General features: G+C 38.0%; 1 protein-coding gene across 4 annotated transcripts in view; it reads left to right on the top strand.

Moving 5' to 3' along the window:
- adgrb3 (adhesion G protein-coupled receptor B3) overlaps positions 1-15,143 on the top strand; it is a 140,051-nt gene that overhangs the window by 67,654 nt on the left and 57,254 nt on the right. For all 4 annotated transcript variants that reach the window (XM_066696770.1, XM_066696769.1, XM_066696768.1 and 1 more), the window contains exons 8-12: positions 298-399; positions 1,656-1,762; positions 2,581-2,775; positions 4,228-4,296; positions 11,578-11,686. In XM_066696770.1, coding sequence (XP_066552867.1) covers positions 298-399; positions 1,656-1,762; positions 2,581-2,775; positions 4,228-4,296; positions 11,578-11,686 — 582 coding nt within the window. The remainder of the gene's footprint in view (positions 1-297; positions 400-1,655; positions 1,763-2,580; positions 2,776-4,227; positions 4,297-11,577; positions 11,687-15,143) is intronic.

Here is a 15,143-nt window from a genome sequence, read left to right as displayed (position 1 = left end):
GGCTCTGACTTCTTTTTTAGGACATTCAGAATGACTGCTTTAAGCTGGAAAAGATACACTGTAAGCCCACTTTAAATGGTTGAAAACGGTTGAAAAGCACATCGTTAATACAAAGAGCCTCTAAACAATCAACTAGGAAACTTCAGGGAGAAAAAATAAAACCTTTTTCACCCCCTTTCTGAAATGCAATTCGAAATAGATCTCTTGTATTGTGTAAATTATACATTGAATTTTAAATAAAAGGGTTGCACTCCACATTTTGCACGTGCAGGAATAACAACATTGACTTCTTTACAGCACCCTATGAGATTTGTCAAGAGAACTACGCCGTGTCAATGGTGTGGAGAAGAACACCTTCGGGAGAACTGGCATTTAACAGGTGTCCACCAAATGCAACAGGTAAATTAAGAGCGTAAGATATATATATATAGGGTTGAAGGCTCAAAGTTTGCTATGTTTAGACACTCTATGGATTTTTCTCCATCACAGAATTAAGTGTAAAGTGTACCAAGAGCAGTAAGGATTTTAAATAAACCATTTTGTGACCTCTCATCTGCCCGCTGTGTTAGCAGCAATTACAGTTAGACAATCAATCAGTCAATCTGTGAGTAAAACCTCACAGACCCCTGGAGAAAAACCTGACCAGGGCCTGTACTTCACAATACAAGTCAGTATGCACAAGTCATGTTGAAATAATTCATATGCAGAAAGGTTGAGATCGTTTCCCTATTAATACCATTGTCAGCTTTTGAGCTAGATGGATTTTTAAACAATCATACTTTATGATTTCTTGTTCCCTAATAACATAAATCCTAATTCAAATCCTGTACAAGTAAATCCTACAGCTCTGTGTTAATCCTGTGCTATGGGCATAGACATTTTCTGCTTCTCTCTCACATACCTTTATCGTAAATTTACAGAGGTCAAAAGGCAGTGGTAACCAAGGAAACAGTGAGATGCATAGCAACAGCCTCTTATTTCGTCTTTAGCACTCCCCCGACCAGAAACAATCTGAGTATTTAATCACTTAAATTAAACATAAGAACTTGTCGGAAACTTGGCTTTTCATACTCAGACATTTAGGTCACCCTCCTTTTTCCACTGAAATGTCTGGCTTTTGTATCACCTTTTATTGTAATAATCCAAAGTCAGTTTAGACAGTTTAACCTTTTAAACAACATTATGTAATTCTTACCATCTGTCACATTAACAAGAAATGCTGTCGACTATAAGAAAAGATCTTTAGAGGTGCTCATGGTCTATTAACAGTTACACTTTCAAGTGGTCCATGCCATTCTATTGTACCTGTGTTATGTTAGTTGTAGAACTAAAAATGTAAAGTGGCACATCCAAAATGGCGTTATTGCTGCTGCGTAAACACCCATTAATGTATCTGTGTTGAGGAGGCTGTTACCTGTGCTTCACTGTCATCTTTAACAATGTAAAACACTGCAGTGGCGTCGAGTGGGATCTGCAGATACTTTGCTTTATGAAAACTGTAATTACGGCCTCTTGCATTGTGAAACCCAAAGACATAAACATCTCTTTTTGATGCTCTTTCCTCCCTCCTGAATTAGTTACACTATGCATGTCAGTGCTGTAAGGATATTTGCTTTTGTGTCTACCTGACTTCCTTGTGTCTTTCTGATTCGCAGGCACCACTAGTAGGCGCTGCTCTCTTGATCATCGCGGAGTGGCCTTCTGGGAGCAGCCTAGCTATGCCAGATGCATAACAAATGAATACAGATACTTGCAGCAATCAGTAGGTGCAAAGTCAGCTTCCTTGCTCTGGCTCTGTTTGCAGTGTGCAATAAATCACACCATTCTCCTTAGCAAAGATTAACTGTTTTAAATTATAAACCAAATTAAAACACTAATATTGCAATTTTCCATGTGTAATTCATTTTGTTAGAACCATCTAAGGTCCTAGTTTTTATACTTTATATTCTAATTCGGTTAATTTTCTTTTAAGTGTTGTTTTTCATCATTTTCATTCCAGGCTTCCATTCGGAAGCTTTTTGATCACCGAGGCGCCAGGTCTTTTTGCCATTTTTTTTTATTTGTATTTATTTCCTCTTCAAAGATATTTCATTGCAGGCTATTTGCGCTTCTTTGTCTGAGCCGTTTAAAGACCGTCTCCAAGCCAAATATGTCTAGAACAGCAATTGCCTTATTGGTTCCCAAAAGCCAGGGTTAGCAGGATTGTGTAGCTGACGTGCACTTTGATGCTCACACTGCAGCCTTCAGACAATCACAGTGAAACTCTCTGCAGGGTTTCTGCCGCACAGCCCTCGGCCTCTTTGTCTCCTCATCAGTTTGAATTACATTATTCTCTATTCAGGCAGCATAACTGCAGAAAAAAGAGCCTCCATGTGAATGATGCATTACAAAAGATTTCAGACCTTTAAGTGTATCAGTGGCTGGTTATGGATCTTGGGTCGCTGAGGGTCACTGCAGTATCTGAATGACTCTGAAGGGCTTGTTCTTGTTGTTATAGAATTGGGTTTGTGTCTCTGATTGCCACTGGAAAAGAGTTTCACCACAGGACACACTTTAATAACAGTCTCTTTGTTGTTGTAGATTAAGGAGCACCTTGCCAAGGGACAGAGGACGTTGGCAGGTGATGGGATGTCTCAAGTGACCAAAACTCTCTTAGATTTAACCCAGAGAAGAAATTTCTACGCTGGTGATCTGCTCTCCTCAGTGGAAATCCTCAGAAATGTCACCGATACGTTCAAAAGAGCAAGTTATGTTCCCTCGTCGGACGATGTGCAGGTAAGATTGCAGCTCTCCCGGGGAAAGCATGCGCTGGCTCTCTTGAGTCAATGGTATATTACTCAAATGTCAGATGTCAGGGTAAATAGGTCAGAAGTGGTTGACAAATGTTGCAACCTCTGTCTAATATCTAATTTTCCTCATGGTATAAAAGAAGACTGACACACAGTTAGCACACACAGTTGTTTAAATTCTGTTCTTAAGTGGAGGAATTACCACCAGAGGGAGCATGCACATTCAAGTAGAAAACAAGTCGTTCTGTCTCAAGGGGTGACTTAACCCCTTCATTATTGCAGGTGACTTGTACCAGTAAAGAGAGGTATACAGCAATTGTTATCCTATACGATTAATTTTATTAGTATTTTGGATAAACACACACTGACCATTTTTATTTAATCCTATCTTGATTGAATCTAGCAATAGAAATTGAATATGTCACATCTTCAAAAAAATGCTGTTATGTTATTATCGATGACGCAGACACACTCCCCAGCATACGTAGCTTATTAATGGTTTCGGCACCAGCTCTGCATGCATTAGTCTCTTTTAAAGACATCTGTTTTTCATGATTAGTCTGTAGGAATTTGGGCTTTTTTTGTGTAGGATTGATTGCCTTATTATTACTGCAATACTCTGGGATTCATGCAATTATAACACAAAGTGAGAATTTCCAGGCTTGCACATCATCAAGCACAAATATGTCCGTTTCATCCCTGCATATTCCTTCTGCTAATTACCTGGAACTGGACTGGCTAATGAGACTTTTGATTCAACTTTTTTGCGCAGCCATTCGTCTGCATTCAAATCCCCCCGAGGTGTTTCCTCACAGGATGCAGCATCCAATATGTTACCACCATTGTGTACTGGATCGCTCACAGGTCTGTTGCACAGGGAGCGATTTTATTCTATAGAGGTCTTGCGGGCAAGAGGGATCCTCAGAGAATGGTTGTGACGCCACTTCTATTGTTCACTGGAATCCACAGAATCGAGGGGAGGATTACTGGTTCACTGTATTCCTTAATAGTCTTTTCTGATACTTAAAATAGGTCTGTTTGATACGACTGCTTCACAGGCATTTCCATCTTGAGATTGATTAGAAAAGCAGCACTTCATTTTCTGCTCTTGAAATTCCTAGATACCTCATTCTGTTCTGGTATTGTGACTAGCTCTCCTTTATCTCCAGACAGCCCCCTCCACCCACCCCACACCCAGCTGGCAGGCTACGAGGCACTGATAGCAGATGCAGTGCAGTTTGAACATACCTCAGTGCACAATTAGCCCTCAGTTCAACATCTTAATTAAATGTTCCATCCTGCACTAAAATAATTATCACTTTAAAGGCAATGGTTGATCATATGCACAATATGCTTCACAGTAGTATAGACTGTATAATAAGGTTTTACTAGTAGAAGCTTTTATTAAATTTAACTCTTTTTTTTCTCTGTACCACAGAACTTTTTTCAAATTATCAGTAATCTTTTGGAGGAGGAAAACAGGGAAAAGTGGGATGATGCCCAGCAGGTAAGAAGTAGTGTGTATTTTGTTTCTTTTTAACATTTGTATTATCACTTTGAATCACTCTTTAATGTATTCATGACTATCTGTGTGTTAATTAGTAATACTGTCTCGTTTTATTTAATTGCTGATATTGTTCGAGTACATAAAGCTTTTTAGTAATATTTGTATCCAGACACTCAGCATGAAAACAGAAATAGGACGTCTTTCTCAAACTGAAGTGAATGACATGCTTGAACCTTCACCTGTACCTGACCAAGGATAGCTAAAAATTGCTTTAGGTTGATCCTTCACCGAGAGATTGTGGATGTCACAGGCACAGCTTTGCAGTTAACCCAGGATTAAAAAGTGGGCCAGTCCAGGATGCTCAATGGATAACTATCTCAGTGTGGAGAATTTGAATAGCTGCAACACTTCTGGGATCCACATGGGGGCAGCAGCACTGTCACAGCTATGCACCAGTCACATTAGTACACTAAAGATTCATCTTTAGCCCAGATACTATCAGAAATAATCCTAAAATCAGGAATTAATAAAAGGCCATTTCACAGATGTCGGCTGTAATTTGTGCACTTTTGCCTTTCAAAACAATGCGTACAATGTTCATAAATGGAAGCCATTTTCTAAATATTTAGCATTTCTTGAGTTGGCATTCCTCCTAAGTACCCAGAGATACCTGTCCAAGCCAAGGCAGACAGTATATATAAAAAAGCCCATTCTTGTATTCTCAAGCAGCTGTATAAGTAATTGCGAAGGGTTTGAGTACCTTGTCAAAGGCAGTTCCTATTATTCACAGTTCACAAGCCTTTGCTGTGCTCTGCAAGCTGAAGAGATACAATTCAAAATCCCACAACAGCCAAGAGAGCAAAGAGAAAGGGACTGTCAGCAGCATCTCTCTTCAATTAAGCTTGGCAAAAAGTTAAACAATCATTAGCCCTCAATTTCTCTTTAGACTCAGGGCTATCGAATTACACAATTCATAGGCAAATGTGCACTGCAATGCAATAGATTTCAGCAGAAGTGTTCCGATTTCCCATTTTTATCATATTATAATACACTGCAGTACCCTACATATATCAGTGTCTGTCTGCCAGTATCTGCTGAATAAATTTATATTGCTGCGATATCACATAGGAGCTAATATGCTATTCTATTGAGGGTACTGTGACCATTTCCTTTTGGTACATTTACCAAATAAAGGGCTATTCTATGACCAATATAAAAGAATTCTGTTGCCATAGCAAGTTATTCAATAAGAGTTGTTTCAATTCTGTCTCGGTGCCTGAAGGGGAATGTGATGTGCTTCCCTTTCAGAAAGAGCATGCTGTCTGCTGTCTATCTGAAGCCTTTATTATACAAAACAGGAGCAGAGTCAGGGGCTAATAGGAGATTTGCTGAGATTATTCTTTGTAACAGCATATTTTCTTTGTGTCCTAAGAGATCTACAAATTGGAATTGGAATTTAAGAACATTAATTATTTCGCCTTTTAACCATGACCTGTGAAAGTTAATAATTGAACGTTTCCTAATTGTAAATCTTATATAGGTATGTCATTATTGAACCCATCTGTCTTTTCAAAATGGAGACAGGAAATTATGGGTTTCTTTTCACAGCTTGGGCAGAGCTTTAGGTGAGGTTTCTAAACTTCGAAAAGGGTATCTCTTTCCCAGACTTGTAGTTGAGTCATCATAATTTGAGTCCGAGTCACCATAGTCCTTGATTTTTGAGAATTTAACTTAGGAACAACAGCCCAGATTACAAAGATTAAAGCTTAGTTGGTCTGTTTTCCCATTTCTGTTTGTTTATTCATGTTTCTTAACATTATCAACATTAAATAGAATAAATGCAAGAAACCATTTCCACTGTCGATTTTCAGTTTCAAAGTTATCAAAAGTACATTATCTATACAAACACAAAATTGTTGCATGTTGTATATTGTCATACAATTATATAATATTATACATCACATTGTATTTTAGTGCTTGAGAACCCTGTAAGCCTTGGACCTCAGGAAAATAATAAATAAAAACAGTGCATGCAGTCTTCAGTTAACCCCTGTTGGCCCTCTTGGTACACTTAAAAAATATTAGTTGTGATCAGAGGCTACTTGCAGGTCTGGGGGTACATGTGAAAGATGGTGGTTGTTCACAGTTTTTCTTCAATCTTTCTCAATCAAAAATTGCATTCAGCACTTGATATTAACAATGCTGCATTTGTAAAGTTATAATCTATAATCAGTGGAAGAGCAGCGGCCATTGATATCACTGTAAGTTTCACAGATTCCTCATTGCCTTGCCGTTACAATACAATAAATAGAAGTTTGTTCATTTTGGTGCATCAGTACCCTTCCATGTTTAGATTTTTGTTTGCACTTGCACTGTGTACTGTGTACCTTCGTTTTTTCAGCTTATATTTAGTAACTTAATAATATCTACTGCTTTTACATTTTGTAAAAATAACTGATAGTAGATAAACTAGTGGTATTTTTTTTTTTTAAAGAAGAAAACTTATGTTGTGGTATCAAACTACTGTAAAATGCATGAATGTACTCTACAAATCAAATGCATAATTCATTAATTTATTTATTGAGATTTTAGAGATTTTTTTGCTCACTATTAAGTCGGAGTGTTAAATATGAATGATTGTGGCCAGATACAGGAGTTAAGGGTAATCAAAATGTTTCTTTCCCGCGTGTCCAACAGACACGTCCATTGCTGACTACAATTAATCACAACAGGACAGACTTACTGTTCTGTCTACTTCCCCCTGGTCCCAGAGTGCAGCACAGCAGCATAAATCAGACATCATAACACTAAGATCGCGTTTCTGCAGCGCAGATTTCCCGAATGCTGCGCAGATCTGCGTAGCTCAACCAATGGGATCGGTGGAAGTCTTCAGAACTGTCCAAATCTGCACACCATGAACACGACCTAAAACATTAATATTAAGAAAATAACGTAAGCGCCGCTCAATTACTTAGGGGGGCTTTCTAAAGTACCACCCTGCTAACCCACACAATGTTGCCACAATGTTGTAGCAACATAATTTACATTGCCACAATGTTATAAAACGTTCTGGCAACGTTGTGTGTTAGCTGGGCAATCAGTTCAATTGTTGTATGACAGTCGTTATGTTTTGTGCACACTAGATTTTTTATCTCAGTCTAGATTTATTAAACGTATCATATTCAATGTTAAAGATTATAAAAACCCCATGCTCCAGTTTACACTCACCTAAAGGATTATTAGGAACACCTGTTCAATTTCTCATTAATGCAATTATCTAACCAACCAATCACATGGCAGTTGCTTCAATGCATTTAGGGGTGTGGTCCTGGTCAAGACAATCTCCTGAACTCCAAACTGAATGTCTGAATGGGAAAGAAAGGTGATTTAAGCAATTTTGAGCGTGGCATGGTTGTTGGTGCCAGACGGGCCGGTCTGAGTATTTCACAATCTGCTCAGTTACTGGGATTTTCACGCACAACCATTTCTAGGGTTTACAAAGAATGGTGTGAAAAGGGAAAAACATCCAGTATGCGGCAATCCTGTGGGCCAAAATGCCTTGTTGATGCTAGAGGTCAGAGGAGAATGGGCCGACTGATTCAAGCTGATAGAAGAGCAACTTTGACTGAAATAACCACTCGTTACAACCGAGGTATGCAGCAAAGCATTTGTGAAGCCACAACACGTACAACCTTGAGGCGGATGGGCTACAACAGCAGAAGACCCCACCGGGTACCACTCATCTCCACTACAAATAGGAAAAAGAGGCTACAATTTGCACAAGCTCACCAAAATTGGACAGTTGAAGACTGGAAAAATGTTGCCTGGTCTGATGAGTCTCGATTTCTGTTGAGACATTCAGATGGAAGAGTCAGAATTTGGCGTAAACAGAATGAGAACATGGATCCATCATGCCTTGTTACCACTGTGCAGGCTGGTGGTGGTGGTGTAATGGTGTGGGGGATGTTTTCTTGGCACACTTTAGGCCCCTTAGTGCCAATTGGGCATCGTTTAAATGCCACAGCCTACCTGAGCATTGTTTCTGACCATGTCCATCCCTTTATGACCACCATGTACCCATCCTCTGATGGCTACTTCCAGCAGGATAATGCACCATGTCACAAAGGTCGAATCATTTCAAATTGGTTTCTTGAACATGACAATGAGTTCACTGTACTAAACTGGCCCCCACAGTCACCAGATCTCAACCCAATAGAGCATCTTTGGGATGTGGTGGAACGGGAGCTTCGTGCCCTGGATGTGCATCCCACAAATCTCCATCAACTGCAAGATGCTATCCTATCAATATGGGCCAACATTTCTAAAGAATGCTTTCAGCACCTTGTTGAATCAATGCCACGTAGAATTAAGGCAGTTCTGAAGGCGAAAGGGGGTCAAACACAGTATTAGTATGGTGTTCCTAATAATCCTTTAGGTGAGTGTATACACTCAAGTGAAATGGCTATCACAATAGAACAACTAGTAATATCTATGTCAGAGTTTTGTTTTAGTTTTTTCCCCTGCTTTGGTATATAAATACAAATCGTTATGTAAAAAAGCACACGTGTCCGAATTCACTTCTCGTGTTTTGTCACCAATCCGTGTCTCTGCCTGTTGAACTGCAGTTCAGTTTCAGTCGGAGGCCGGGCCGGTTGTACTGCTGCTGCTTGTATACAGGTTAGAAGCACAGCGTGTTTGACCACAACAACATTCCGATCGTGGCAGTGTTTGATATTTATTTAGCATTGTACTTTGGGAAGGAATAATAGATTATGCTAATATAAGTAGTAATGATAATGACTCATCAAGAATGGTTCAAGTCCAAGTCCGAGTCTTTGACCTTGTGGCTTGAGTCCGAGTCGCCAAATCTGCAGGTTGAGTCCCGGACTTGAGTACTACAAGTCTGCTCTTTCCATACCATTCACCCCCTACAGTGTAGCTCTAACTCTACAGAGGCAATTCCCAGAAGCCTTGCTTGAACCTCAGCTTTACCATATAGCATAGTTTAAAATGAAGAACAGAGCTGATCTGAGCATGACCATCACTCGTATTTTATTGATATTATGAAGGAGCGTAGTATAGACTGAATAGTTACCATAATAGCAAAGTTTGGGATTTAGAGTCTGATGTCTTCAACAGGGTTGGCTCTCAAGCATGTTAAACCTGTCCTTATCTGCTCATAATTGCTTTACCCTAAAGCACAGGATGTTTAGTGTTTGTAGTCATCAAAATTACTCCAGACTATATGGTAACATTACACATCTCTTTCTGTATTGCTTTGGTAATGTATGGGCACTTATAAGTCATTTAGAGCGGTTTAAATGCCATTCAGATTCCTTGGCTTAGTGTGTAAAAAAGTTCATAAAATAGTGTGCCAAGTATAGCTTTAAAATATAATAGTGCATTGTTCCTAGAGGCCGTGTTCACAGATGTTTATTCTGAGTGCTAGTAACCTCTGGGGCGGCTCTACCACGTGTGAACAGTCTGTAGGCTGCCCCTAGAGTCAATCTCACCCGCTCCTGGCCCTGCTTGAGATGTAGGGCAGCTCCTACTCTACAGAGGAAATTCCCATAAGCCTTGCTCCAATCTCAGCTTTAACAGATAATATCCTTTATTGGTAGCATATATACAATGTACAGCATATCCACATATAATTGTATATAACAAGTAGGATTCAAATAAGAATGTCATGGTAATCAAAACCTGTTTCACAGACTCCAACACTGTTATTCACTTTACGAGTATTATAATTCATGCACTATAATATGTAATAACAACAGTAATAACAATACAATTAACTTTAATTGTCCTAAGTTTGTTTTGTTTGTTTGAGATCACCTGATTGTGTTCTGTGTGTGGCATTGCGGTTATGATGCATGACTGACTCTCCACAGCAGGGTAAACAAGGAGAAGAAAGACTTCTCTATTCTGCATCGTCTTTGATGTATTTAACTGCTGTTTTCTTTATTGGGAATACATGTTTGCCTGCACAGAACCCTGTGATCTGTCAGCCATTTACCCAGAGAACAGGTCGTGTGTTGTTCTCTTACTCGAGATTTTGTGTGGTAATGATTTTTGTTTAAAATCCAGCCGTGAAACGATGGAGAACTATACGGAGACTCACACTCAATTATATGCACTGCAGATAAGGTGCAGATGGTGGTGTCACTCATTGCTTCTTCAAGAAAGTGTCATGTGAGCACAGGACCTCTGAGGGCTGTCCCAGAGGCAGCTCCTTCCCCATAGAAAACTAACACAAATAGGTCCTAAGCCTGCGGAGAGCAGGGTCTTCCTCTGCTTGCTTGAACTTAAGTTTTGACTAATCACTTTGAGATTTATATCAGATGAAAGGGTCTTGTACATATTGACTACAAAGCACCAGGAAAAAATACTGCAATGGCTCGAGGTAAAAGACTGCATTTCTTAACTTACAGAGCTGTCCGTGGTGCTGAATATCTGATCGAGACACTCCAGTAAATACCATACGCTAGCAGAAGCATTCACAACTGATATAAAAGCTAGCATCAGGACTAAGTTGTGATGCTAATTTACAAGCAGTATCTCATTAGAAAGAGTAGGTAATTATTAGTTCATTGGAAGTTGAAGACTAAGATTTAAATTTCAAATTGAGCTGTGCTCTAAGCTTTCCATCTGCTTGCGGTATAGATTCGATTCATTATTTATATGGTGTATTACAGGTGCTAGATTTTCTTTATCTTTGTGTAACAAAAATACAGCAGATACATCACAGATCAGAGAGGAAACAACACTTGTTACCCAATAACATGTCTATAATCCAGTCAGTGCTGTAATGTGCTAAATCTTTATTTGCTATTAATCATACACAGTGTTTTTTGTTTTTTTATTAAGATGATTACATTTTGGAACTCGGAAAGCTGTGATTACTAAAATCTGTGCACTGAAATTTTTATGCTCGATTTCCTTTCCAATTTTACAAGCCCTTAAAAACTGTTTATGTAAAGTATGTAATAGTTAGCATCCATTAGTATTTTATTACCTTCCATAAAATCTCAGAATCACTTAAATATTATTTTTGGATTAGTTGTGTTTGAAGGTGATGTACTTGTTTAAACCAACACAGCAAACAAAACTCACTTGCTCAGTAATGGCAGTAAACACATTTTGCTACTGGTGCCATTGTTCTGTGTGAAGTTATCCAAGTACCAACTGTTGTTAAACTGTGAGGAATGGTCACCACTCTTAATGCCTGGCCAAATCGTTCTGCTCCTGAAGCATCTTGTAATGATTTGTTTTTTGCAGATCTACCCTGGTTCTGTCGAACTAATGCAGGTGATTGAAGACTTCATCCACATAGTGGGCCTGGGAATGAAGGACTTCCACAACTCCTATTTGATGACTGGAAACTTGGGTATGTAAAATGTGCTGTTTTGCTGATGCATTTCCTGAACAGTAAATCACGTTTTCTGTCATATAATCATTAAGCTGTGCACTGATAGCTGATTTCAATTTCCTGACAGTAACTGAGAATCAATCTGCATGGCATCAGGGAAGAAATGGGCACGAAGTCAATAACATTAATTAAATCAACATCTGTCTAAGAATGTGCTAACTTTGTACAGAAACACTTTAATCTAAGAATAACAAAATAAACAGCTGTCTAAGAATTCTGAGGTTACACACCCCTTTGACTTAAAAAGACTTTATATAACAATAAAATCATTGATTATATTTTTAAATGGTTTTATAATACTTTATTTTACCTTTGAAGTAATATATCATACAAAATAAATAGGAATATCTATCTATATATAACTAAAAGCTTTCCTTTGATAGGGAAATGTTTCCCTATCACATCTGCAGAACATTTTAGTTTTTTAGTGCTCATCAGACTGACATCAGCTTCCATTTCTGTTCTCTTCTTTCAACTCAAAGCATTTTGGCAAACAGAACCCCACACAGGATGCATCTGTTGAGAAGATGCCCTTGGGTTTACAAAGCATGCATGAGATTTGAGAGCACTTTCTCTATTTTGCAGTTTCAGCAGTTTGGGTTTTTAACAATGTCCTGCCTGAATATTCTTAGGTAAGAGGTAGCTCATTTCATAGTTTAATAAAGGTAAAATGGTTACTATTGATTGCATGGGACATGGTATTCTTCCCCCCCCCCCAATCTAAAATGGCTTATCTTTAATGCACATGAAAGATTTGCTGCAATCGACAAAAATGGAAATCATCATAATGATTTTTTTTTATTATACCTTGAAAACAAGAAAGGCACAAAGCATTAACCTCAGTGTTATACAGAGAATAGTCTGTGTCACTCTGATCTCCTTTGCACTCTTTTTCAAAGAACTCTAATCAGCACAGCATTTTTATCAAACACTTCTAATTAATAAAAAAAAGCATCATCTAATTTTGTGCAGAGCTTTTTCTTATTTAAATCTGTTCCATCTCAGACATCATGCTCACATCCCAACCAAGAGCACTTGAAACTAGGCACTCAGTTTATATAATGTATTTAATTAATGTAAGCAGCTCTGAAAAACACACACAGTCCTGTGAAAGCAACACCAGTACAACAACAGGAAAAGGAGACATTCAGCATGTCCTACATTGACAATTGTGAATGATTTCCTCATTTTGATTTGTGATGTTGACAAAGCTATGTGCATTACATTTTAAAAGCATAAATCAAATTCTGGAAATGTGAACTCTAATTGGTGAATAACATTACAGTGCAGCAGTGTAGGTTTTTGAATATGATGTATGTCTATATATTAAGGCCATGCCTGAATACTTGACACCAGTTTTATTAGAGGGAAATCTGGTTAGGCCTGAAAAAGCAAACCTAAAATGCTTAAGCAGCTATCAGAATAAAATGTAATTATTTTGAAGATTTCAATATACAGTAGGTGCATAAAAGATTACACTACCTTCATCTGATTTTTTTTTTTTTACATCACCATGTTGTACAAAAAAGTGATGGTGAGTATGCTGCCATTATGTTACATTACAAAAGTAAATTAAATTATCACATATCTTAATTTAATAGGTGCAAGATTTCAAAATGCTTTTAAGACCATTTTACAATGCAAAATAAAGTGAAAATTGTTTCAGACAAAACCAATTTTAATATGAAACGGTCTGAGTAGGATAGAGCATCAATATATTTTATTCCAGCATTACTCCAGCTGGAGGCTTTTTACATTCCTACCTCTGCTTGATGGATGAGTGAAATCACTTACCCACCATAAGTGGGTTACTGCAGTTTGTCTTCATTATTTTGTACTTATTCAAAACATTTCATTAAAATTTCAGGGAGAAAATGACATTGTGCTGTGTTCTGTAAATGTGGAGGCCACATGCAGACTGTGGATTTATAGAAATGTTGCACGTCTCCCAAGAGAACCCTCCTAGTGCTACCACACAAGAAAAAAACAAATCAGATTAAGGATACGAATATGAAAAAGCTCTGACAAACAAAACAAGTATTGTAATTTGCATTTGGGCAGGTATGTCAAATTTTAGATTTGGTCTGAGCCCTAGTATAAACCTGCAAGAGCCCTAACATGTTTTAAACTGAGGCGGGAAACTAAACAGAGCAGAGCCATCTTATAGGGACTCACAGGGATCATGTGAATTACTCTAAAACAAGATATTTTAATTTACAAACACAGAAATCCTAATATTTCAGCCACAGTACATTCCTCTAATTATGAAACAATAAACAGAGAAATAAATTGGCATTTGAAACAGCAGAAAACTCTGTTACGGTTAGTAGGGGGTGAGAATTATTTGTTTCTAAAATGTTTTGAAGGTAAGTGTTTATAATATTAACACATTTAAAAGAAACAATGCATTGTTCATTGACCCATTGTTTTCTCTGTACACAATTCTGAAATTAAAAACGGACACCCCAAACAAAAACAACTGATTTCAATGTTGGGGATATCTCAAGCCCATATCCTTGAAAATGGTTCTGTTTTAATTATGTATGGATTTATAGAGTCCTTCATTTTAATTTATAGTTCTCTTGATTTAAGGAGAGAAATAGAAAAAATATGATTTTCTTGTATTGGGCAAGTGGCAAGCATCTGGTTGACTAAGATATTGCTGCATAATTTCTGCACTGAATTATGGCACATTCCAGACAGAGCAATAAATATCCTGCTGTCACTACTATACTGTCCTCAGTGGGGTACTTTCAGTAAAACTACACTGACAACCGGCAGCCACCTCCCTCTCACTGCATTAACCTTCTGCTGAAACAATAATGCTAATAACTATTCTAATAATAACTGGAGCAGAACAGCTAATCTAAGATGGATATACAGCACAAAAGTATATGGTTGCAAGCAAAGGAGGCAAGAGGGAGGGAGACAAATAAATAACCAGTAAAACGCAAGCTATTCCTGGAAGCTTCGGCTAATTGTCAAGAGCAGTTCTTACTCATACAACTATTTAAAGGTGACAACCGTTTCCTTTTTTTCCCCTCTCTCTCTTTCTCTCATGACAGCTTAAATTTGTTAGTATAAGCTTCCAGCCAGAATTTGTTTAATAGCATATCAGCTATGTGTTTATCAAAGTCGTTCATAAACCGAAGTATTACTCACCGGATACATTTACAGGGAGTCTATTTTAGAACAGAATCCATTCTCTTTGTACAGCTTTGTCCATTGCAGAATTTAAAATAGCTGGGCACAGAAATCACAGAATTATATCACAGAAAAGCTTCTTTGACACCTTTTTAAGCTAGTTAAGATTGGGGGGTGAAAACAAGGCCTATATATCACTTCATTTACCCATGTATTTGCACTTAATGAGACAAGGTTTAGAGAAACGTTGATAGAAACAGGTTAGGTTTAG

This window comes from Amia ocellicauda, chromosome 23 (assembly GCF_036373705.1).
Source record: "Amia ocellicauda isolate fAmiCal2 chromosome 23, fAmiCal2.hap1, whole genome shotgun sequence".
NCBI classification, from domain to species: Eukaryota; Metazoa; Chordata; class Actinopteri; order Amiiformes; family Amiidae; genus Amia; species Amia ocellicauda.
This window is presented reverse-complemented; position numbering and strand designations above follow the sequence as displayed.